Raw genomic sequence first — 26,536 nt, 5'->3', positions numbered from 1 at the left:
CTGGAAATCGTAACTTGACGACGACCGCTAACGACACGACAGCTCAGCCGTCATGTGTGTGAGTGTACAAAGACCGTGAAGGAAGATTATCCATTCGGAAAGGCTTATGGGAGTTATTAAGCAAACACTAGCGACACCATGCTCTCCATAGTAGAGTTTAGAGTAGTTAGAAAGTTCTTGAGGAGCTTTTGAGAGCAACCATATATTTTTTTTCCTAACTACAAAACGTCAAAAATTAACCTGGCATCGCGAATTGGCCGAGATAGTGTCACGATCGCAATAATCGGCTACACACCTGTGTCATGGTGTAAACGTGCAATTTCATTCTGTTAAATATCACCATGGATATTCCATTTATTTGAATGTCTTAAAAGGGTTTAAAGTGCGTTAAGTCAATTACATTAAATATCACAAATTGTTCTAGTAAATTTACAACCCTCAAAAAAAACATCAAACATGCTGAATTCTATCTCTGCATGGCGAATTGCAAGGGAAAGAACAACTCACGTCTAGACTTCATATATATTTCTCGCGCGACTGCCAGCCAGAACGAGGCCATCAAAACGGAAGTACAAGAAACAGGTTGTGTAATCCCCTTTCCTCGTTTTCCCCCATCTACATTCGTTTGTTAAAATTGTCAAATACTAACCAACCAACCAAACGCCGACCGAAGGCAGAGGAAAGCCAAATTTCTTCTCATCCTTCCATCCGGTTTTCACTTCCGGAAAGAAGAACCAACAAAAAAAAAGGCAAAAAGCAATAAAATCCAAGTCCCATACAATTGTGTTCGAAGGAATGAATAGAACGAGAGAAGTCGGCGTCCGTCGTCATCCGAAACGATAGAATGCGAACTGTGTGGATGTGTTTGTTCGATCGTTCGTGTGTGCATGAAAGGTGACAGTCGAGGGCAAGATTACACACATTTCGGCAAACGGTAGTTACAGCTCGCTCCAAGACCAGCGATAGCAATTCCAGCAAGACAATGGCAAAAGCACACATACGGAGTCAGCAAATGTCACTTTTTAGTGCTCATAAAAGCAAGTTAATTTTCTCAAGTGTTGGATGATAAAACTATCTGTAAATCACTTCTACTTTTATGCACTTTCGGATTGTCGAAGCTTCTTCTTGAGGAGACTTGAGCGCTTAGATCTGATTGTGAGTGTTGAACTCTTGAGACGAAATAATGACGCTCGGAAGCCAATTTATTGACTCAATGAACGATGACGACACTCTCGATTGCTCGATTTCTAATTGATTCCGATTGCTCTCTTTGGTGGAAAGCTACTCTAAGGATTACTGTAAGTCAAGGCCGTGCGAACGGGGGGGGTTTTAGGGGTTTAACCCCCCCCATGAAGATTTTTTCCAAGTAAAATTTTCGAAGAAGTAAAGAGAAATCACTTCATCTTAAAAGGTGTTAAATAAGTGTTAACAGAAAGGCAGAAATTTTTCTCGCCTCCGGCGGAAATTAATCTTGAATCACCCTAGGCTTGAGACATTTTATTTTACGACATTACATACATATATGCCGTTCACGAATTGGAACTAATTTTCAATAATAAATTTCGATTTGCATTTCAATCAACCTTTAGCATGGAAACTCTTATCTTGACATATAAAAACCAAACCTCGTCTTTAGAATGGGTTTTTATTCCAGAAGTGTAACCAAACAAATTCAGAATTTGAAACATTTTAACTTCAAAATTAATTTACCGAATACTAATTTCATGCATCAAAAAGTTGGAAGCCATGTATCATGGCTATGACTCAGGATGGTCATCAGAATTAACAAATTAAAATCTTCAACCTAGTATTCTCTACTTTTTTACTTAATATTTTGATTTACAAAAACATGTGGTGATATGAAATTTTCTTTAACAACCCAATTTCGGTCTCAATTTTATTTTGTGCTTTTTGCTTTTCTAAGTGCTCAACATCACATTCAAAAACGTTTTGGTAAATTACACAAGGCCCCGAAATAAACATCATTCGAGGTGCAAAAAATTTAAAAGCTTATTTTCGACCAATTCAGGTGCCCTGGATCTAAAGATGCAGTTTTACTATCAGCTTTTTTCTTGAATAGCTTTTGCAAATATTTAAAAGTAATTTTATAAATTTCTGCATTTTGACAAAACTTTAAAACAAAAACACGAGGTCTTAAAATCAAGGTTTAAATCAATATTCAACTTTCCTCAAGACTTCAAGTAATTTTGAATTCTGTGAAAAAGTTATATAGATTTTCAAATTGTGTACCTTTCTTCATTTTTATTGAAGTTGAATTGAAATTTTAATATTTTTAAAGCAGAAATCTAATCGTTTTGCAGGTTTTAACAATTTTTTATAAACTGTAGAATTAAACTTTTTTAGATTATGCATCATCATCATCTTTAAAATATTATTTCTTAATTCAATTAAATGGGTATAGTAAACAAATTCAAAATTTCTGTAGCCGTAGATGTCTTACTTCATCAGTTATCAATGATTGATTTCGCTTAAAACTGATGAATTTTAAAGCTTATAAACTCCATATCACCAAAACGCAAGGTGATGGACAAAATTTGAAAAAAGATTCGAGTTCAGAACGCTTAAATCTACCAATTCAATCATTCAATCATAGGCATCAAAATGCTGTTCCTTAAAGTTGTTAATTAAATACTTTTTAAAATGATTGGACGAGTTTTATGAAAAAAAATCCTTCGAAAATATTAAGAAATTAACCTTTTTCTTCTTCATATTTTGATTCAATTTTCAAATAAATTTAAGGAATTTAATGAAAAACTATTTAAATTTTACGAATATTTTACGGATATTTTTCTTAATTTTCTCATTGTTTTTCAAATCTGAATTTTCGTGTTCTAAAAACATAATCTACAGCTTTTGAAACTAAATTTTTAATAAGAAAAACATAGTTTCCATCTCCTGCCCTTTTCAGGACCCAGTATTGCAATTGATTGCGACAAAATATTCAGATCTTCAAATTTTAAACATCGATTGAAATTTTTTAAAAGTTTATCTAGTTTTCATTATATTAAATAATGCATTTTAATCGATCATGAATTTAAATTTATCTTATCTGTAATTGATTTGATTCGAAGTACCAACTTTAAAGTAAAATTTAAATACGCAATTTTGAATTAATTTGTATTATCTTTGTGGTTTGAATATTTACAACAAAACTTGGAATTCATTATTTTTATTTTATCAGTTTCTTATTGATCATTTCCCAATCTGTAATTTGTTAGTATAACTGAACACGTTGTATTTTAAAGATATGTAAAAAGACATTATTTTGAACTTCAGAACTTTTTTTGCCTTTTGTTTGAATTACTTAATGAATTTTAATATAGAAAAGGGTTTTTTCTTTGGCTTTTATCAAAATTAAATATTTTCTTCTTTTAATCAAATAAAATTCAATTATCTACTCTTGAAGTTCAAAATGTTTTTCTCCTAATCAAAATTCACATTGCTAATCAGGATATTTCTTTTCCGAAATTCAAGATACCTACTACAGTGGATTTTTAAATCAATACTTCCATTAAAAACAAAGAAAAGAAATGTGAAATAAGATGAATTATAAAAAAAAACAATGATTATTATTTTTTTAACAATTTTTTATCATGGGTAATTTTTAACGTGATCTGACATTTATTGAAAATTCGAGTTTATTATATTTTGAGCTTGTGTGATAATTATAAAAAAGCAAATAGTTTAAAATTTATTTAGCTATTTCTCGTGTATTTTTGGTATTGTTATTATTTTCGGCTGAATTTGAATTTCGAAAACCCCCCCCATGGACGAGTCCTTCGCACGGGCCTGCTGTAAGTATACCAGGCTTTCAATTTCGTGTCTTTATAATTTTGGATTTTTCATTCAGAGAGATCCATCCATATGCAAAAGAAGGATTTCATTGGTTTAAAATGTATGTCAACAAGCCACCTTCATTATTCACATGAATGCACTTGAATTGCGTCGAAACCCTTGTTGAACCCTCCTCGTTCAAAGGACACGCAAAAAGGCAACGTTCTGGAAGATAAATTACTTATCCCAAACACTGACAACGATGCCGATGACGACGATGATGATAGCACATTTCATATGCTTGCTCCTTTTCGCAGAAGGACGAGGACAAGTTTAAATTTATATCCTTCAAAAGACTCTCGCCCTTTCCTGCCCTAGAAAACCGATTCTAACTGGAGCTAGGATCCTCACCCCTAACAGCTTGACCTTGCTCGATTTAAAAACCGATTCCATACGTCATCGCTCGTTGAGCTCGGCTGCTGCTTATGTTTGTCAACACTATTTTAGAGAAGACATCTGTCTTATACCCCCATTCTTCGGTTTGAAAGTTGTTTTGAAAATGAACAAGGAAATGTGGAACCAGAGAGGGGCTTTTTTGAAGGGAGGAGGGAAAAGCTAAGCTCTTCTTTTCAGAAGCAAACCGTTTTATCATCTGTAATTTTGGAAATTTGTCTGAGCAACGATTTTCCCTCGAGTTTGTTATTAGTCTTTTAGATGTTTGCTTATTTGACCAGTTTTAAATTTAAAACTTAGCTTACCGAGTAAACTGACTCATTTTCAAATTTTCCAATACATACTTGAGTTCTAAAAAGCTAAAAAGAAATGAATTTCATTGATCCGATGTATGTCAATGAGAGGGAAAATGTCTAAAATAAACAATTGTGAATTATGAATACATCATGTAATGAAATGAAATATAACGTAACGTAACGTAATGTAACGTAACATAATGTAATGTAATTTAATGTCATGTAGTGTAATGCAATGTAATGTAATGTAATAGAATGTAATGTAATGTAATGTAATGTAATGTAATGTAATGTAATGTAATGTAATGAAATGTAATGTAATGTAATGTAATGTAATGTAATGTAATGTAATGTAATGTAATGTAATGTAATGTAATGTAATGTAATGTAATGTAATGTAATGTAATGTAATGTAATGTAATGTAATGTAATGTAATGTAATGTAATGTAATGTAATGTAATGTAATGTAATGTAATGTAATGTAATGTAATGTAATGTAATGTAATGTAATGTAATGTAATGTAATGTAATGTAATGTAATGTAATGTAATGCAATGTAATGTAATGTAATGTAATGTAATGTAATGTAATGTAATGTAATGTAATGTAATGTAATGTAATGTAATGTAATGTAATGTAATGTAATGTAATGTAATGTAATGTAATGTAATGTAATGTAATGTAATGTAATGTCATGTAATGTAATGTAATGTAATGTAATGTAATGTAATGTAATGTAATGTAATGTAATGTAATGTAATGTGATGTAATGTAATGTAATGTAATGTAATGTAATGTAATGTAATGTAATGTAATGTAATGTAATGTAATGTAATGTAATGTAATGTAATGTAATGTAATGTAATGTAATGTAATGTAATGTAATGTAATGTAATGTAATGTAATGTAATGTAATGTAATGTAATGTAATGTAATGTAATGTAATGTAATGTAATGTAATGTAATGTAATGTAATGTAATGTAATGTAATGTAATGTAATGTAATGTAATGTAATGTAATGTAATGTAATGTAATGTAATGTAATGTAATGTAATGTAATGTAATGTAATGTAATGTAATGTAATGTAATGTAATGTAATGTAATGTAATGTAATGTAATGTAATGTAATGTAATGTAATGTAATGTAATGCAATGTAAAATAATGTAATGTGATGAAATGTAATATAATATTTGTAATCTAATGCAATGTAATGTAATGTATCAGAAAAGGGGTAGGCTTGATAGCGGCACGTTGAGGCAGTACCAAAGAGAAACAAACAGATAGTCAAATCACATATAAACTTCATAACATGAGTTATTGTAAGTGTATATATTAAACAAAATCGACAGTTCATTCCTTATCATACAATAAGATTTTTTTGAACACGAGAGATAAGTATCGTGTAAAATAAAATTCAGAAACCGTACTTCATACAACGTTAATCAGCTCTGAGATTTGAGACATGATACATTAAAAGCGTTATCTGAGACATGAGTGATGACTCCTGAAACCTGAGACATATAACCTCAAACCTGAATTCTGAAATCTGTGACCTGAAACCAGAGATCTGAGACCTGAGACTTGATATCTGAGACCTAAGAATAAATGCCTGGAGAAAGAGACCTGGGAACCGAAACGTGAGACTTGGAATCTGAGCCTGACTTGACCTGAGACCTAAGAAAGAAGACCTGAGACCAGGGACCCGAGATGTGAAAAACGGATCCTGAAGCATGAGACACAACACATGAGATTTGAGAGAAAAGTCTCAGATTTCGTGATTGGATGTATGGATGGATGATGGAAAGTTATTGCGAAAGGAGTTTTTGAGAATGCCTTTTGGTCTCAAAAATGCCCTATCTATATTTCAATTAAAATGGGTGAAATGCTTTGTTGCCACAAAAAAAATTTTTAACAAAATTAAATCGTCCTAAAAAATGATAATATAAAATTTAACACAACTTTTTATCATGATATCCTTTATGCAACAAAAACATAAGTAACAAAAATAACATTGAGGTTATTAAGCGGTTGTGCTGCAAATTAAAAAAAAATAAGATGTTATTTTTCTGAAATATGATGTGTGAATCAAAATTATTAATTAAAGCATTTTTGAAGTAATCAATTGGCATATTTTTTATCTTTATAGGGGAAAGTCGGGTAAGACGGACACCCAAAGGTTCGCAATAGAAAATCAGATATTGCATTTTTTCATCGCAGTTTTCATGCATATGGGCAGTTTAGGTTGTTTGCTATCGCATTAACCATAGCAATTTGTAAATTTCCTTCATCAAAACTGTTTTTATAGCTATTTAAAATATGCTTGCAAATTACACTTTTTAAAAATGGTCGGACACTGCTCAAAAACGGTACAATTTGCCGCAAAAATTTCTGTAAAAGTAGATTTTTTTGTGAGTTCAATATTTGAAAACGTTACTCAACCAAAATGGACCCAACTGGTGCGAGTCCAGAAGCACAACAGTGAGGTTTCGTAATTCCGTATTGTATAGGCGCTTTCTTTTCTGTAGATCCTGTTTGTAACAGTAATTATGGCCTTTTTTGGAGATGGTGAGTGCTTTTCGACCGACAATTGCTCTTGCGAAGGTCTTTTGAAGTCATTTAGAGGATCACACCGATGAAAAAATTTAAAATATCTGGAAAAACTTATGTGTCCGTTTTACTCGACCTTGAAGTGTTCGTCTTACCCGCCTTAGCAACTTTTTTTCAAAACGTTTGTTGTTCAGATGGTTCCTCCAGATGGTTAAAAAAAGTCTAATAAACACTCTACCTTTGAAAACGGTTCAAATTTTCGTAAATTTTGCGAGTTATGCACTATTTTATGGGGAGAGAAAATTACATCAGATAATGGATACTCAAAGTTTTTGTTTGTTTTGTTTACTATTATGGGTCTTTGCTTGCTATAAATAAACAAAAGGTCTCGAAAGTGTTGATACACTCAGACGAACATGTTCCCATCATTAGATTTGTGCCAAACATTGTAATTTTCGAAATATTGAAAGTGTCCGTCTTACCCAACTTTCCCCTAGCATAATTTTTCAATAAACGAAGTTTATATTGACAAAGATAGCTAGTAAAACCACAGATAACACTATCAAATAGTGAAAATAATCTTACATTGAATATTACAGACGTCGGTTTGTTTCTTATTCTAAAGGTATGAATAGCCTCACTGATAAGGAAGATGCGTTGAATCGAGTCAGACATTCTACAAAGCCTTGATCACTGTCAAAAGAATTACCACTATAATTTTCAAGCTTTAGGGCGAAAAAAGAAAATTAAAGATAAATTAAAAGTCGGAAAATTAGGAGTTTTAAAGAATGCCATTTGGTCTGAATAATGCACCATTTATTTTTTGATGGGGATGTTTATTATTTTCCAATAGCATCATTTCGAAAATATTGCCGAATCAAATATGATCAATTTAAGCGCATTACCATTGCAAGCTTGTAACTAATCAACAAGAGTCAATATTAAACGACAAAAAGACAAGTGTTTGTATTGCCAAAACAACTTCATCATGCCAACAAACGTCTATCAAGACTAATTCTCTTCGGGGAACCAAGATGAAACGTTCTAAAATACCAACCAAATAAATCGCATTCGTGCATGATTACCAAAACCCTCGGTCGGAATTGGATGCATTTCTGAACCAGAAGATCCCATCCAAGGCCCTTCTCGCTTTCTGAAGGGAATTGCGAAATAGCTTACAGGGCTTTTCGAGAGCATGGTTCGAATTTCGAATGATTGGAAACATACCGGCGTGCCAATCCATAAAGAAAACGCCGTCCTTTCCACAAGATAGAGGCACTTTTTGCGAAGCAAACCACCTTCTAGCGGCGAGAGAAGTGAGTTTTACCCTGTCGAGGTGAAAACCGGGAAAATCGTGACAAAAATACACCCATTTAGAGCTCTTTCGCCTCAACTGACAACTTGTGCCATGGCACAGCCCCACGAGAGATGGGGTTGAGACCGAGTCGAAAGATTGCTGCTGTGGCATATCGGAAGGAAACACACGTCAAAATTGGTTTGCATAACAAACAATCATAACTCACTCACTTACACTTAGTTGCCGGTGGTGCTTTTTTCGGACCAAGGAAGGATCTCGGGAATGACGGTTTATTTGCCGAAAAAGTCAAGGTGTTTGGCATGGTAAGGGTAACATACCAGCTACCAGAAATTGGACTCACAATTCACACCTCCACCAAGCTGAGTAATTCATCCGTCGTCCGAAGGTTCAAGAGGATTGAGGAATGGGAGACAGCTAACAGAAAGATCCGGAGATAACTTAGAGTTGGTTTTCGGAAAAACGACTTCCTAAACCAACTTGCTGCAAGCAAGTCCTAGCGAACGCGATTCCCTCCACAGAACCAAAACAGTACCGGATCCGTCATTTGATTTACAGCCCATTTATGACTGATTTTCAGGAAGTGCCCACTGCTCCATTTCACGAGTGAAAGAAAAAAGGCAAGACAAAGCCAAGTGAAAACAAATACAAAATGTTCTACACCGTTGAGCTGCAACCACAGTACAGGTGAGAAAGGTGAACATTCGTCCTGGGAATAGGAGCGGTAAATATGAATTAGATTTAGGGACTAACTTTTGGGAAGTCAATAGGGTGAACAGATTGATATTATTTTGTTGGCAGAATGATTTAGGTAATAGTTAAAGCAGATTGAATGTTTTTTTTAAGATAAATATTTCATAGTTCAATGATTATGAAAAAAATAGATTTTTTGTTCATGTGCTCGTCTGATTTGTTTTTCAAGATTTCATAAAGAAAGTAGATGTGATTTATACATTTAGGAAGGTTCAGTAAACACTGCTCATGTCTCATAAAGGTAACATTCCCTCACATTTGGAAAATAAAATATTATTTACATTTAGAAATCGTTGAAAATGTACTTAAAAGTCCCTTTGTTAATTCTTTCATGTTTGAAATAGAAAATCTCTATAGTTAAGTCTCCGAAAAATTAGTATAAATTCCACATGAAATCATCAAACATTCAAAAGTGAAAGTCAGTATTTAAATAAATGTGAATTGAGGATGCTTCACTTCTGTTACAAGTTCCAGCCAGCAGTAATTTTCAGTAAACGCACTCGAAATAGTTATTTAAAAACAACCCTTTTTGGAACGAGTTTCAAACAGACCAGTTTACTTAAAATAAGCTTTTCAAACACGTTAATCAAAAGTTTTTATTTTATGCTTTGAAAACTTGTTTAAAAGTCTCCCTCTTTGAAGGATACTGTCGAATTATTAAAATTCGGTAAAAATGCTTAGTCTACATTGAGGACTATGATTATTATTATATGATAGATCAAATTATGATATAATAAGATTATTATATGATGCGTTCGGATGTGTAAAATTTTGGCAACGCTATTTCAAGTTCAAGGAATTTTTTTTTATAGTCAACATTTTTTTTTATATATATTTTTCATTAAATATCATATCATTACCTCCATTTATTTATCTCGGAAATTTTTATAGCGGGTGGTAAATTAAAAATAATTCAGTGTGAGTTGAAACAAATAAATTTGTTTGGTGGAAATAAGAGATTATTTCAAACTAAAATCCACCTAAAAAACTTTAAGGTTGATAATTTTATGATATTGAAATTTGGATTTTAAAATTTGAATGAATATATTTGTTTTCTTCAACATCAGATTAGCTTATAATTAAGAAATTTGAAGATAAAAAGCTGTTTTGATTTAAAAAAAAAATCATACTTAGAAATTAAGAAGTTTGAATCAAATGTAAAACTCATATTTGGTAACCTACAAAAATGTCTGAAAAAAATATTTTTATAAGAAGAGTTTTGTATCAAAATTTTGAAAATGTTTGTTTTTCTTGGGAACTTGAGAGATTTAAATTTAAGATGTTTCTGGAAGTTTAGAAGAAGGATTTGAAAATATTGAAAACTTTCAACCTGTAGAAGAAATTTAGAGAAGTGCTTTTAAAACTTTTTTCACTTACCGTTACCATTTACTTAATTTGAGAATTTTTTATAAATAAAAAGGCAGCTGATTGCTTTTTAAAAAAAACAAATCGGTATCAAATTTTGAATACGGCGAATGCGCCAACTGTAAACAAATCCAGATAATCACATAAATGCGTTAAACTCTTTATTTTACATCCGAAAATATGATCTCCTTTAAATTTTTCTTATTTTAGTGAAGTTAAATTTAATTTTTTAAATAAGGCGAATAGCTTTTTTATGAGTGTACTAGCTGACCCGTTGTGCTTTGCTACACCTTCCGGAAATAAATGTAATTTGTAAAAATTTATTAAAATTTAGATTTTAGAGAGCATTTTTTTAAATCAAACCTCATCATACTTCAGAACCAACAACTTTGAAATGAGAGCTACAGCTGCAGTTCTGAATAGCAATTCAAAGATGGTATAAATTATTTACTGAAACTTGATCTCTAAACTCGTTTTTCAAGATCTGAAATTTGTACTCTGTACCCAAAAAACCTTTTTAAATATGGTCCCTTCTTTCAAAAGCTCTTTACTACGGTAAACATATAAATATTTTAAAAAATATCAGTTGCATCACTAAATAAGTTCTCAGCGTTTTTTTTTTATTTTTTCTTTGAAAGTCAAATATTCAAAAATGTAGGTAAAAACAAATTTCTAAGTTTACATTTGTCCCGTATATTGGGGCAAGTGTCAATGCAAAGCTTATTTACAGATGCGTCAGAGTAATGGCTTTAAAATGGATTTAATACGAATTCCTGTTATTTGTTCTATCAAGTTTCACTGATATATCTGCAGTATTCCTGCAATATAAATTTATGTTTTTTACTCCACTTTTAACGAATGCTGTTCAAAGGGAATGACCTTCATTTGCAAAGACATTTAAGAATTTTCAATATCCGCTGCAGTTTCAACATTCGGAATACCCCTTCTGGTCTTTCCAACATATTGAATCATTTTGAAGATGAATTTCTTAAAAGTTCGACGTTTGCCCTTGCCCCACCGTTGAGTTGACAGAAGGGAATATTGTTTTTAACACTTTAAGGGTAAACTAAAAATTTTTCTTAAAAATTTTGCGTCCGGTTGAATATCAGTTCTAAAGTCTCGCTTTTCAAAAACGAAGCGGATCAAAAGTCTCTTTGATGCAGCAATGTAACACAAAAACACTTTTCATGTTAAGTACGTACTTGAATTGGTATGTACACACTATTAATTTTTTGGTGTAAATTTATGTCAAATTGGATGCACAAAACTGAAGCATCACTTTTGACATAAAATTACACTAGAGAAGACAGAAACGCTTGAAGCCATAAATTCTCGAAGACGTAAAATTGCATAGGAAAGGATGTAATTTTATGTCAAACTGGATGCACATAAATAAATCATCAAATTGCACATAAAATTAAATTGTTATTGACATAGAATGCAAAAGAGTACAATAAGAACATCAATTCAGGTATTTTTCAGGAAAAAATAATGAGATTTTTTAATTCATAATTTGTACCTATTCCTGTTTATTTCAGGTTTATAAAATTTATAGCTGATCTTTACCTACACCCTATTAATTTTATTCAACTCTTGAAATTCACTTGCACTCACTCAGGATGGTTTAAGTGGTTCTTTCATCCACATCCACGAAACTGTTCTTCCATAATGTACTTCACATAATTCTTGTTCACTTAATGATTTTTTTTTAAATCATTCTAAAACAATGTTTGCAAGACAGATGAGCTTCGAGGGAACGTTAATTATCAACATCTGATGTATTGCTACGCGCATGGATTAATATTATGTGATAAATGATGTAAAATTAGATCATTTTAGTTTTATGTCAAAATAAATTTAGATTTCTAAGCGTTTCTGGCTCGTGTAATTTTGAAAAATTTTTGGTGTGTAAGCAAAAAGTACGATGGTTTTTTCAGAATTATTTAAAATAAAAAGCTCCCATTTTCATTTCTTAATTCGTTTCAGTTGTGTTTTTGGGCCAAAGTAACAATTTCTAGAAGAAAACATAATTTTTATTTTTTTTTAACAGAAAAAGTTGAACGTTTGAACATGTTCTAATGTTCCTTGAATGAAAAGTCGAATGCTACCTACACTGTAAATTTTTGCCTCGATTTCCAGCAAAAAAAATTGCTGGAAACGTTCAGCAATCCCAATTTTTGCTGGAAACCAGCAATCGGTTTTCGAATTGCTGGATTTTTCAGCATTCGGTTGTGTTCTTGTCATTTTTGCTGAAAAATCAGCAAGCGGTTTTCAGATTGCTGGACTTTCCAGCAATTGATCTAGTTTGCTGGAAAATCAGCAATCGAGTTGTCAATTTGTAGTCTGTTTGTTTTCGTACGCTGGAGCAGGGTGAGACTCTATTTTACGAATTTTGGTCGGATTAATCTAATTATTTTTATTTTCCTCTATATTCTAGCAACCAGGCATCAAGTCTTGGGTAAGTTTTTATTGGACAGGTAGATATTCCATAGAAGATACTAATCAATTTTTTTTACAGGTGGCGGATGATCAACACTTTGGCACAAAGCTGCCACCCCAGAGCCGATGATATAAAATTGTTAAAAAAATGTGTTTCTCGAAATAAATAAATCCCATATTGAAAAATGGGAGAAAATAATAGTTTTTATTGCTAATTATATGCACAGCCAATATTCTCTATTTAATTTTGAATTGAAATATAAATTTGACACTAAATACGGCCGGTTGTTTTGAAAGAAAAAGCTGGTTTCCAGCAATCTGGATTGCTGATTTTCCAGCAATTTAAATTGCTGGAAACCAGCATTAACGTTTGCTGTTTTTTCCAGCAATTTAAATTGCTGGAAATTTTGCTGGAAAGTCAGCGGGACAAAAACCAGCAAAATTTTGCTGGTTTCCAGCAAAAAATAATTTGCTGTGTACATTAACACGAACTAAATATGGAAGTATTTTTGCAAATCTTTCAATTGGTTTTGATCCGATTGATAAAATACCAATCCGTGTCACATATAGGCGTCATTTATTACCACGTGCTGTGTACAAATCAAATAAGCAAGAAAAAAACACATCTAGGTTGCATATCGCCCCACGTGGTTGAGAAATACGCGCCAAAATATTCCTACTGATGCTATGTATGCTATGCCTGGGTTACTTTCCTTTTGCGACGCCTCGACCATAGAGACGAAAAACAAACCGCCCAAAGGAAAAAAAAATCTCAAGAAAATGGATGTCATGACTTTAATTTGTTTCGAAAAACTACAAATTTTGTATGGAAGCCTCTCCTTCCTTAAGTCGGACGGAGTCTTGACTATTACAGAAACCATCCCCGGACCCAAGAACCCTCAGATGCCAGTTTTGACGATGATCGGTTCAGTAGTTTCCGAGTCTATAGGGAACAGACAAACAGACAAACATTCATTTTTATATATATAGATAATCCCACAGTTCATTCGCCCATTTCCTCTCAAAATTTCGTCGCGAACAAAAAAGCCAACAGTTATTTCGAGATAGAAAAAGGACTTTGAAGTTTTTGAAATTTGTTTTCCAGGACGAGGAGGTGCACAAATCAGTATTTATAAAATCGTTGAATGTGCTAATGTTTTAATGTGATCATTTGGACCCGCTTTCAAGCCGAAATTTGCTTGAATATTGCTTCTTTAATGAGTGATCCAAAAGGCGAACAGTCATTCTGCAATTCAAAAGGGCGCTCCAATTTGGCGAATGAACAAAATGAGAGCATCATTCTGACGATGAAATTAAATCAATTTGAAAGCATTTTAGCGACTAATTTAGGAAAATGATTATACGCAGCTAAATAGGAAATTGATTTTATTTTCTGAAACTTGTAATGCGTTTTTCTCAAAACAAAGGTCTTGGCGCATTAGCCGTATTCAAATTTCGATACAGAAATGCTTTAGAGATTTTGTTATAGTTAGACTAAACTATTTACATTATTTATTGCATCCAATTTTGGTATCGATACTTGATCTTATTTCTAATACAACCACTAAAACTTGAGAAAAATCAGTAGTGTAAATCAATTGTGTAAATTTTGTAATAAAAGAATTTGTTTTCTGAGACAACTATTATTTATTGATTGAAAAATTTCTATGAAATAATTCGTTAATTTTTGACATAGTAGTCGCACTACTTCTTTTTATCATAGATTTCAAACATAGCTTCATTCAAGTTTGAAAAATTCCTCAAACTCCTTTATAAATCCAATTGAAACTAAGTTAAGTTTTTTTTTTCAAAGATTTACACCAAACTAAATTTTATTTACAATTTATTAAAGACTTCACATTAATACAAACCTTGTGTTTTAAAGATTTTGCGGAAAATATTTAACAGTTTCAATTCAAAATTTTCAACAAAAAATTGAAATACCAGAACTCACAATCATGTTTAACCAAAACAGATTATCGATCATTTTTATCATACCAGTACTTGGCAGAAAGTTGCTGAGAAATCACAAAGCTTAATTTTATGGATGAACTGGTTAATTTAATTAGAATTTTACAAAACAGAATTAACTCTCAACAAGGAGCATGTTCTTTACAACAGTTGGCGATACAATTTGTAAAGTTTGATCAACATAGAAACTGTTTGACAGTAGTTCTAAGTTTAGTCTTAATATTATTGTCTTATTTTCTTGTATATCAAAATATTAAGTAATTTATTCAATGCCATAGAGAAACAATCCTTTTCAGAAAAAACCCAAAAACAAATGATTAAAACCAAAAATGTATTTTTTTTGCTTTCATTCCATGTTTTGAAAGCTTTTGTTTCTTGTTTCCTGTATCAATAGACTGAGTTGATTTGGGATCATTTTTGAATTTCTCCAACCCTGGGGTCTAAAATGCTTCGTTTTGGTTCAAAACTCATCCATGATTTTTTACAGAGTTTTTAAGTAACGTTGACATGAGTAAATTTGAACTTTTTAGTTTGTATTGGAAAATTTAAGATTTTGTATCGAGAAATCAACATAATTTTTGTTGCCTCTGTGGAACCGAGTCAACTGTAGGTTTTTGTGCCAATTTATAACTTCTCAAAAGAAAATTTTTCACTGAACCAGTTTGTCCTAAATTGGAACTTCGTATTTTATTAGGCAAAAAAGTTATTAGCTGTTTAACAGGTATATGTCTTTTGGCATTGAAAAACGATAAATTCAATTGACATCACTGCTTATGCCTCGCAAAGTATTGCATGAAATATAGTCATGCAATACCTTGCTAGGCACCCAAAAGTGATGTCAATTGAATTTATTGTTTTTCAATGACAAAAGACCGGAAATTTGAAAATTGATCAATTTTGAGTGAATCGATCTTTGTAACCAATAAATAAGCAAATGAAACTACATGAAAACAAAATGTTGATTTTGATTCAATTCAGTATCCTTCATTCAATTCTGGATCCAGATCTTGCCTGGATGTTCTTGTTTCAGAAATACAACGTTGAGAAAAATTATTTATAACAATTTAAAAAAAATAGAATAGACAATATTATAATTATTTCTGGTATCATTCAAGAAAATCATTGAGCATTTATATTGAAGATCTTAGCTCATTTAACAACTTTGAGAAGACTGCGAAACGATTTGACTTATTGTTTTCAAAATTTTAAAAGTTCAATTAAATTAAAAAATTTTCTTCAATTACGTTAATATTCCGTTTTTACAAATTTAAAAAAAATATCGAAAAAAATACTTCCATAACTTTTAGTTTAGATATCAAAATTATTCTTGGTCTTCGGGAATGTTTATTGTTCAGTAAAAGCCGTTTTTCGAAATATTTGTAATGCTTTAGAGCTTTGCCAAAAAAGAGCACTTTTTTATGAATGTATATCTGTTTTCAAAAGCATAGGATTTTTTAAGTTGTCTTGACTTGTGCTGTTTATCAAGAGCGTACACCTATATTGGATCCACAGTTTTATACTTAAAGATATGATATATCTATGTCTGAAACTGCTATCATCTCTAACCCACCATGTTATTTGATTATCAAAATTTGATCTCAAAAGAGATGATACAGAAGGCAAAGATGCTTTCGAATACGCTGAGACTTGCTAGATAAAAAGGCACAAGAAATACATTGGTTCGAAATTAAAAAAAAAGAAAAACAAAACTTTAAATTTTATTTTGGGAACAACTTTTCTGTTTTAAAAAATCGGTTCTGCTAAAAATCTATGTTCTGTAAATACCGATTCCGGGTAAAAAATTTCGTCGAAAATTTGTATAAATACCGGAAAAACGGTATGTGTGGCATCACTAATCAACTCCGATAATCAACCTCCTTGCGGTGCTGGCTTGGATGCAAGCAACCTTAGCGGAGATCGGGTACCCAACCCTGGTGTATGCTTTGGTCGCATGCGAACTGAGTCAAGGGCGACGTGCGGAGTGCAACAACATCCAGGTGGTTTTTGGGACCTAAAACAGCAACATCACGACGGTCCTCCAGCGAGATAGTCGAGTTTGCTGCTAGCCTTGCGACTCCTTAGCTGCAAAAAAACACCTAGCAACGAATAATGAGCAAAAAATTTTGGATTTAAATCGGTAAAAACCCACGCAACGAAGAGGGACGAGCGATTGGAAACTAGAAACATGGAACTGGCGACCTCTAAATTTCATGGGCAGTATCCGCATGCTCTACAACGAACTGTCAGAGTTAGCTTCCATAGTGATGGGGAAGATGCAGAATCGTGTGATTGGGTGGTGGCCAATCGACCCACGAATGTGCCGGTTGAGAATCAAGGGCCGATTCTTCAACATCAGCATCAACACAACCATCACATTGGAAGTAACGGTGACGACAAAGACGTGAATACGACTGCTGCCCAAAACACTATATCAAGATCACCATCGGGAATTTTAACGCTCTGGTCAGCCAGGAGGAGGAATTCAAACCAACAATCGGAAGTTCCATCACGCAGATGACCAACAAAAACGGCCTAAGACTCATAGATTTCGCCGCCTCCAAACGAATGGCCGTACGTAGTACGCTTTTCCAGCACCGCCTTCCACACAAGTACACCTGGAAATCATCGTACCAAACGCAATCACAGAGCGACCACGTTTTGATAGACAGCCGGCACTTCTCGGACATCACCGCTTGACTTTCCCTCTCGAGGACTGTTGGGATATCATCAGGACAGACATCAACAACGTTTCGGAGACCGTCATCGGACATGTGGAACGAACTCGACGGAACGATCTGGCAGAACTAGCAACGCTTCCGACAGTGAAAGAGACAGTGAGTCCGAATTTCCCAGGAGAAAAAGCGCCATCTGGAAAAGCAGGAGCGCAAGGAGCTGAAGCAGCTGCATCGATCCTAGTTAACCTGAGATTTTATCAGAAACCAACGCATCCCGCAAAGACTTCGTGTCGCAAGCCGAAATGCGCCGGGATAAGGACGAAAGCTTCTTGACGGACAATCGTGGGGTGATTCAAAGGGGGAAACAGCACCTCGATGAACACCTAAACGGCGCGCATGTAAGAGACCAAGACGGTGAAGGAAGATACATCGTCGGCGTAGCCAAGGACGAAGAGGAGCTACTCCCAAAGATGAGTGAAGTTAAGGAAGCCATTCGCATGCTAAATAGCAACGAGGCACACTGGCATCGCAGCTGAACTCATCAAAATAGGCCCGAACATGTTGGTCGAGTGCCTACACCGGTTGTTGATCCGGATCTACTAGCTACTGGTGGAGTTGAAGGTTACCCCCGCCCCTTCTTCAAAAAAGAGCGACAAATTGGATTGTAAGAACTACCGAGCGATCATTGTCCTACAAAGTGTTGTCCCGAAACCTACTCCACCGACTAATGCCAAAAGCAAACAGATTCGTGGGAAGACATCAAGCCGACTTCATGGACGAACGGTCTACGACGGACGAGATCTTCACATAACGACAAGTCCTCCAAAAATGCCGTGAACACCAAATCTCTAGACACCATCTATTCATCGACTTCAAACCCGTATACGTAACGTAGTGTTGTGTGCGGATTTCGGGTGAATTGTCGAGTTCTTTCGAATCATGCAGGGGGCTTCGACAAAGAGACGGTCTATCCTGCATGATGTTCAGCGTTGCGTTGAAAGGTGTCATTCGACGAGCGGTGGGCGAAATGCGGGGCACGATTTTCACATAGTCGGCAGATCATCTGTGGCAGTGGAGGAGATGTGACGTCTAAGACGAAGTTTATGCTGGCCTGCGGATCCGAGAACGACCGACCCCGCTTGTCCAATAATAACAAGATTACGATCGACGGCGACGAGTTGGAGATAGCCGAAGTCTTTGTTTATCTCGGCGCACTAGTGATCGCAGACAATGACACCACCCGTGAGATCCGGCGGCGAGTTATCAGCGGAAGTCGTGCCTACTATGGACTCCACAAGCAACTGCGGTCGAGAAGACTTAGCCCTCGCACGAAGTGTAACCTGTATATGACGCTCATTAGACCGGTTGTCCTCTACGGGCACGAGACATGGATAGTACTCGAGGAGGACCAGCGAAAACTGGGAGAATTCGAGAGACGAGTGTTAAGAACCATCTTTAGTGGCGTGCAGGAGAACGGAGTGTGGATGCGAAGGATAAACCACGAGCTCGCGCGAAACTACGGCGAACCCAGTATCCAGAAGGTGGTGAAAGTTGGCCGGATACGCTGGGCGGGACATGTTGCGAGAATGCCGGACGAACAAGACGAGCGGGGGCGCAACGAGCGAGGTGGTTAGACCAAGTGGAGCGTGATCTGGTGAATGTGGGATGTCCGAGAAATTGAAGAACGGTTGACATGGACCGGGTGAACGTTTATCAAGTTATATCGTGAGACGGAGTACTATGTAAATAAAATAAAATAACTAACAGAAATATTCCATACAAAGTACACTTTAAATTAAATTATCTCCTCAACGCTTGGTTATCGTTAAAGCATTTATTCACAAAAGAATTGTTGAAGTTTGGAATGAATTGAAATAACAGGCACAGTTTCAACGGGTCGAATAAAAAAAGATTCGTAAAAACAGCTATTGGTTCTGAATTAAATCGATTCCCGAGAGACAGTTTATCAAGCTTGATGAAAATCTGAGCAACATTGGAGTTCTGTAGATGGTAGCAACGCCTTGAGGTAAACTCCTATTACTCAATAAGCTTAACGTTTTTAAGTCTGTTTCATCATGTTCAACTTGAATTAATCGAATTGTTTTTACAGTCAACCCTAGCTCACTATCCGCAAAAGAAACCACATTTACACCGTCACCTTTAAGCCAAACACACAGTCCTACACACATACACACACAAACACACTCGTATACTAGAATTGGCACGAAACCACACGTCAATCCGGAGCAGGTCCTTAAGGAAAAATGGCAACATACGGCAGGCACCAGGTATTTTGGACAACGACGAACGAGACGGTTGCAAATCTCCGGACGTTCTGCCATCGTTGCTTCTATTGTTATTGTTGTTGTTTACATTGCCCGTTCGGTCCATTTTTCGATGATGCATGATGCATGACAGGAAGCAATTTATAAAACTAACTTTCTGGATTTCTCACACTCGACCTCACCCTCCAATGGTTAATCTACGCCTTTTTTGGGGATTTCCAAGAATTTGGCTTTTGGAATGGAGAGGGTGGTGCAGTATTTTTGGAACTGGCTTTTCATTTCTGGTAAGGGTGTTTGCTTTTCTGCGATAGAAAAGTGATTAGGAATAAAAAATTTGTCTGTCGGAAGTTCCGTCTGAAATATGATTTCAAACTTCCACTAGATTTATTTTAGAAGTTTTAAAATATGTCAACTTTCTGAACTCTTTGCTTTTAGAATTAAAAAAAACACGCTGCCACGTCCTATGCATGGCGACCGTCATAAAAATTTGTTCCACAATCTTTATGAAACCGATAACGTCTAAACATTCTTAATACCGTCATCAATATGCACCTGCAATCGGTGTGACCATTCAATAAACAGTGCTATTTTATGTTCTCCATTCAATCGTCTCGGAGCATTTTAATATTTAATTAGCTCAACACCTCGACTTCACAGCTCTCACGACACTCATCGATACAGCCCGACCCGGGGCAAAGTTGAAAGGCGAAAAAAATCACTTTTCCCCAAAACTGCCATAAACCAACCGAAGAAAGTGGCAGACTTTTCTCATCGTGCACCGTGGCGTGCCCATGGGTCCGATTTTTTTGGTTTTCAAAGGAAAAAATCGCGTGAAAATCTCAACACCAGAAGCAGTACCGATTAGAGTTCGCCCTTCCCATCGAAAGCACTGAGGGAGGAAAATCTTTCAATAAATTCCCGATATTTACGGCTCGTGTTATCGTGACAGCGCCTGGGTGAATGCAAACCGTTCCCGAAAACTGGATTCCGTTTTTCGAAGCAGCAATGCATGTTAACAAAGTATTAATCTTGCTTCAAATACCAATTGGTGGGATAGCTGTCGTGTAAATTGGTTGTAGAATGCATTCGATGGGAGTTTGGACTAATTGAATGAAAGATGAAGTGTCTTCGAGTGAGATTATTTTTAAATTAAAGTGTTGTAGATTTCAGGTTTTCCAGAAAAGAATCTTAAATGTGAATTCAGGCATATTTTTGTAATGTGAATTCACGCACACGTTCATACTAGCATATTTTTATAATCGACAACAAACGCTACTCTTCTTCTCACGATGTAAATTTTTAATTCACTGAATTCCCAAAAGGCTTATAACTTTAAAATCTCTAATAACTCCTTGTTCGCTAGATAATTGACTATTTACAACCCCTTTCCCCTAACAAGATCCCAGCGCGAGCTCCGATTAATATTCCTATCAGCTTTGTAAGTCGTTCACAAATCTTCTTCCCCTCTCCAAGACGGAAGACAAGAAAAAAAAATACACGATTTATCAGCCAAACATCGAGACGCATTTCTCACATATCAACCGCAACCTCCATCCTGGGTAGCTTTTCCGGACGAGAAAAACATCACCCTTTTTCCTCGCTTTTTTGTTAAGTCCACATTTCCACAAGGCAGCCGGATAAATTCGTTTGATATTCGGTTGATTTGTTAAATACCTACCCTTGATACTCTCACTGTTCGTTGAGCTTCACTGTTGAAGCGCAACGTCTGAACGTCTGTTTATTTAAAGTAATCATACATACTTGAAAAGACAATATCTAAAAATAAGTTGCAGGAATCTGAAGCTATTTCGTTGCTTCGTCCTGAAGCTAATTTGAAATTAAACTTATCAAAAAAATATCCGATACCAATATAAAGCTTGTCAGAAACTAATCTGAAGCTTAACAAAGGCTTATTCGATATTAATCTGTGGTGAATCAAAAGATCTCAATCAGAAGCCTATCATTAACAAATCCGAAGCCAATCCGAAACTAATCCAGAGATACCTAATCCAAATATCATCCAAGGCTTATCAGAATTTGAAGCTTATACAATGCTAATTCGAAGCTTATACAGAGCTTATAGAAATTCACCCAAAGCTTTTTTGAAGCTTATTTGAGTAAATTAAAGGTTACTCGCAATGCATATACGAAGTTTATTTGAAGTTCCAAGCTAATTCAAAGCTGAATTTGAATTTTGTTGGAGCTTGTTAGAAGCTTGTTCGAAGGTTGTTTGAAGCAAAATTTAAGCTAATTCGAAACTAATACATAGCTTATTCAATATTTATTTGAATTTTATCAGAACCTTTTTAATTAGAAGCTTACTCGATGTAAATTCAAAGCTAACACGAAGACAGCCCGAAGTGGGTTGAAATATTATCAGAACATTATTTGCAGCTTATCTGTGAATAATTTGAAGAGATTCTGAAGTTATTTGAAGCTAACTCCAAACTAATTGAAGGCTTTTTCGAACCTAATTCCAAAAAAAAATTCGCAGCAAATTCGGAGCTCATTTGGAGCTTATTCGAAGCTTATTAAAAATAAATTGGAAGTTAATAATGATCGGATTTGAAGTTGATTGAAAGTAAGCTCAAAGCTAAATCGCAAAAAATTATGTCGATTCTAATCGAATTCTAATTAACTTTATAAATAAGGAAAACTCGAAATTATTTCAAATTAAATTTAAAATAAAATCTAAGTCATTTATCGAAAATTTAAAAAAATAACGACGTCCATAAATGTTAAATAATTTCGAAGAACCTTAGCAGAAAGTTCAAAGTAAAGTTGCAGTTAGTGCAAAAGAATTTAAATCGAATGTTAAGAATTTTGAAGAAAAATAATTGAACTGACTATGAAGCTTATTCACAAACAAAATATTAAAAAATCAACATGAATTCCGAAAAAAAATCGAAGAAAATCTTAAATAATTTAAAGTCATAGTTCATTCGAGAAACTATCGAACTTAATTCAAAGTTAATTTGTGCACAAAATTTGAATTAAATCAAAATAAATTCAAAAATAGTTTGCTGCAAATGCAACTTCTAAATAAAATTGAGATAGACTCAAATAGTAATAAATTCAAAGCAAACTCAAAGCAAATTTGAGAAAAAGTTGATCCGCAGTACATTCATAAAATAATCCAAATCAATTCGAAGTAAAATAATATATTTTCTTAGTAGATTCGAAATAACTTCAAATAAGTTTTATTTTGAAATAAGTTCGAAGAGAATTTTGAAGTTAATTTGAAAAAAATTCTTTGATCTGGAGGTCATTCGAAACTCATTTGAAGTGAATTCAGTGTTTATTTTGATTTTAAGCTTAATAATTAGAATCCAATTCGATGAAAATTAAAAGCTAACATGAAAGACCACATGAAGCAGATTGAAATATAATCCAAACCTAATTTGCAGCTAATCTGTGGCTAATTTGAAGTAAATTCAGCATATTTAAAATTGATTTTGAAGTCAGTTGAAGCTTACTCCAAACTGGTTCAAGGCTTTTTCGAATCGAATTCCAAACAAATTCAGAGAAACTTCGAAGCTTCTTTTAAGAAAGTTCAAAGCTGATTTGAAGCTTATTCAAAGTTGATTCGAAGTAAATTATGATTGAATTTGAAGTTAATTGAAAGTAAGCTCAAAGTAAAATCGCAACTTATTAACTAAATAAGGGAAGGGGACTCGAGTTTAATTCAAAGTAAAATCGAAATAAAATTTAAGTGAATTTGAAGCGTATTCAAAATTGATTCGAAAAAATCATCATGAATTCTAGGTAAATTCGAAAAAAAACATAAGTTATTTGAAAGCTAAAGCTAAGCTTAAGCTAAGCTAAAGCTAAGCTTAAGCTAAGCTAAAGCTAAGCTTAAGCTAAGCTAAAGCTAAGCTAAAGCTAAGCTTAAGCTAAGCTAAAGCTAAGCTTAAGCTAAGCTAAAGCTAAGCTAAAGCTAAGCTTAAGCTAAGCTAAAGCTAAGCTAAAGCTAAGCTAAAGCTAAGCTAAAGCTAAGCTAAAGCTAAGCTAAAGCTAAGCTAAAGCTAAGCTAAAGCTAAGCTAAAGCTAAGCTAAAGCTAAGCTAAAGCTAAGCTAAAGCTAAGCTAAAGCTAAGCTAAAGCTAAGCTAAAGCTAAGCTAAAGCTAAGCTAAAGCTAAGCTAAAGCTAAGCTAAAGCTAAGCTAAAGCTAAGCTAAAGCTAAGCTAAAGCTAAGCTAAAGCTAAGCTAAAGCTAAGCTAAAGCTAAGCTAAAGCTAAGCTAAAGCTAAGCTAAAGCTAAGCTAAAGCTAAGCTAAAGCTAAGCTAAAGCTAAGCTAAAGCTAAGCTAAAGCTAAGCTAAAGCTAAGCTAAAGCTAAGCTAAAGCTAAGCTAAAGCTAAGCTAAAGCTAAGCTAAAGCTAAGCTAAAGCTAAGCTAAAGCTAAGCTAAAGCTAAGCTAAAGCTAAGCTAAAGCTAAGCTAAAGCTAAGCTAAAGCTAAGCTAAAGCTAAGCTAAAGCTAAGCTAAAGCTAAGCTAAAGCTAAGCTAAAGCTAAGCTAAAGCTAAGCTAAAGCTAAGCTAAAGCTAAGCTAAAGCTAAGCTAAAGCTAAGCTAAAGCTAAGCTAAAGCTAAGCTAAAGCTAAGCTAAAGCTAAGCTAAAGCTAAGCTAAAGCTAAGCTAAAGCTAAGCTAAAGCTAAGCTAAAGCTAAGCTAAAGCTAAGCTAAAGCTAAGCTAAAGCTAAGCTAAAGCTAAGCTAAAGCTAAGCTAAAGCTAAGCTAAAGCTAAGCTAAAGCTAAGCTAAAGCTAAGCTAAAGCTAAGCTAAAGCTAAGCTAAAGCTAAGCTAAAGCTAAGCTAAAGCTAAGCTAAACGGAGTCAAATTTATTTCAAATTTTGATTAAAAATATGAATTATAAAAATAATTGTCTTCCAGAAGTAGCGTTGTTAAATTTTTTTCTAACCGATGTTTTTCAATAGAAGCAAGTACAAATCTCGCCCAAACACACAAATCTAGCAGGAAGCAACTAAACAGTAGCAGCATCAGCAACATACTTCTTTCGATTCCAACTGCGTTTAGTGTAAATATTTAATCAGTGATGTACAATCGTTAGCACTCAACTCTAGTTTGTGAGATTTTTTTTTCGCTTTCGTCTTACTCTTGAGCTTCGGTATTTTAGTTTTCCGGAGACCGAAGACAGAAGGAAGAGAGTCTCCAGGGGATGAGCTGGGATTTAGTTGCTTAGCCACGACAACAAGACAAACGAGTGGCGGCCACCAGATTTGTTTCGAGTGGAAAGTGTAAACGGTTTTCCTCTCGTATGTGAATATCCTTCTGTTGGCTGGAAGCTGCTAGTTGTTAATGTTTCCTTATTTTTGTTTCTTGTTTTTTTTTTTTGTTTCGTTTCATCTTCCATTCGGAAAGAATGTGGAGAAAAATCGTGATTTCCGCTCACGATTTTCAGTTAACTTTTGGGCGATTCCGGGTTGCTACTTCTGCTGACTTACTGTTGACTGAGTCAATTGCGGGGTGGAATGATGCTTTTTTGTTTTTTTTAGTTGTTCGGTTGTGTGGTTTTCCCATTTTTGGCAGAGACCGGTTTATTTGTCACTTCCGCAATGACCCTCCAATAAGGTAGATAATAAATCTTTTGGACTGATGAAAGAAAGATGTAACGAATAAAAATACTTACGAATCTGAAGACTGAGACAGTAGACGGCCTGCGACGTCATTGCCCAGACGTCGGACGATCTCGATTATTACAACGATGCTGCTGACCGGGTGCCGAGTGCATTCAGCATCCTCGTTTGCGATTCGATTGAGGTTGAGTAGAATTTGTGGAGCTTTGGCCAAAACTTTGAGTAAGCACTGATTTTATTGAGAGTAGAAAATACGTGTGAAGTATTCTTTTGAAGAAGTAGACTAGTGATAGGAAAAAATTGGAATTTTGGTATGAATAAAGCTAGTGTTGCTTAGGCCTTATCAACGATGAACTCTGAAGAAAGTGTTTCAAAATCTGAAAGAAAAAGAACAAAAATAATTCTTTTAAAATACATATATTTAATGGTTTTTGTATTTTTTATACGTTAATAGACTTTTTGTAATGTAATACTGTTTTATTATTGCTATGGCGACCGCATAAAAATAGATGGGTTTCTTTTACATTGTAAGAGCAAGTTCACTCGTGTTGGGAACAAGTGGTAGAAATTTTGACACCTGTAGTGCTTGTTGAAAACTATATCATGCAAAAACATTTTCAAGATCTGCGGCCTTCAAGTTTTTTTACAACACGTGTTATATTTTCCCATGCTGTGATGCAAAAATAGCTTGATTTCTGTCACATTCGGCTGAAATAGAAACAGTGTTGTAAAACAGTACAACGCTCAAAGATCTTGAAAACATTTTCAAATGGCAAAATTTTCAAAATGTGCTACAAGTGTCAAAATGTCTACCACTTTTTCCCAACACGTACACAGTACAAGGTGAATTTTACCAAATGTTTATAATGGATACCAGAAAGAACAATGTATAAATTTACAGTAGGTGAGACACCTTTTGATGAAATAACATTGTATCAATCTAATGCATTTTACATGAGCCTGTTATGAACTGAATGCGATACCTAAATATGAAAATGTTAATCTTTTTGAATAAACACCCAAAAATTCCTCTTAAATATAATT

At 34.3% G+C, this 26,536-nt stretch overlaps 1 protein-coding gene across 6 annotated transcripts in view; it reads right to left on the bottom strand.

The window, feature by feature from the left end:
• Positions 1-25,863, bottom strand: part of LOC129756408 (uncharacterized) — a 434,792-nt gene extending 408,929 nt beyond the window's left edge. For all 6 annotated transcript variants that reach the window (XM_055753271.1, XM_055753273.1, XM_055753274.1 and 3 more), the window contains exon 1: positions 25,546-25,863. In XM_055753271.1, coding sequence (XP_055609246.1) covers positions 25,546-25,585 — 40 coding nt within the window. In that variant the 5' untranslated portion in view covers positions 25,586-25,863. The remainder of the gene's footprint in view (positions 1-25,545) is intronic.
• Positions 25,864-26,536: the final 673 nt, after the last annotated feature.

The sequence above is a fragment of the Uranotaenia lowii genome, chromosome 3 (assembly GCF_029784155.1).
Source record: "Uranotaenia lowii strain MFRU-FL chromosome 3, ASM2978415v1, whole genome shotgun sequence".
Lineage (NCBI taxonomy): Eukaryota > Metazoa > Arthropoda > Insecta > Diptera > Culicidae > Uranotaenia > Uranotaenia lowii.
This window is presented reverse-complemented; position numbering and strand designations above follow the sequence as displayed.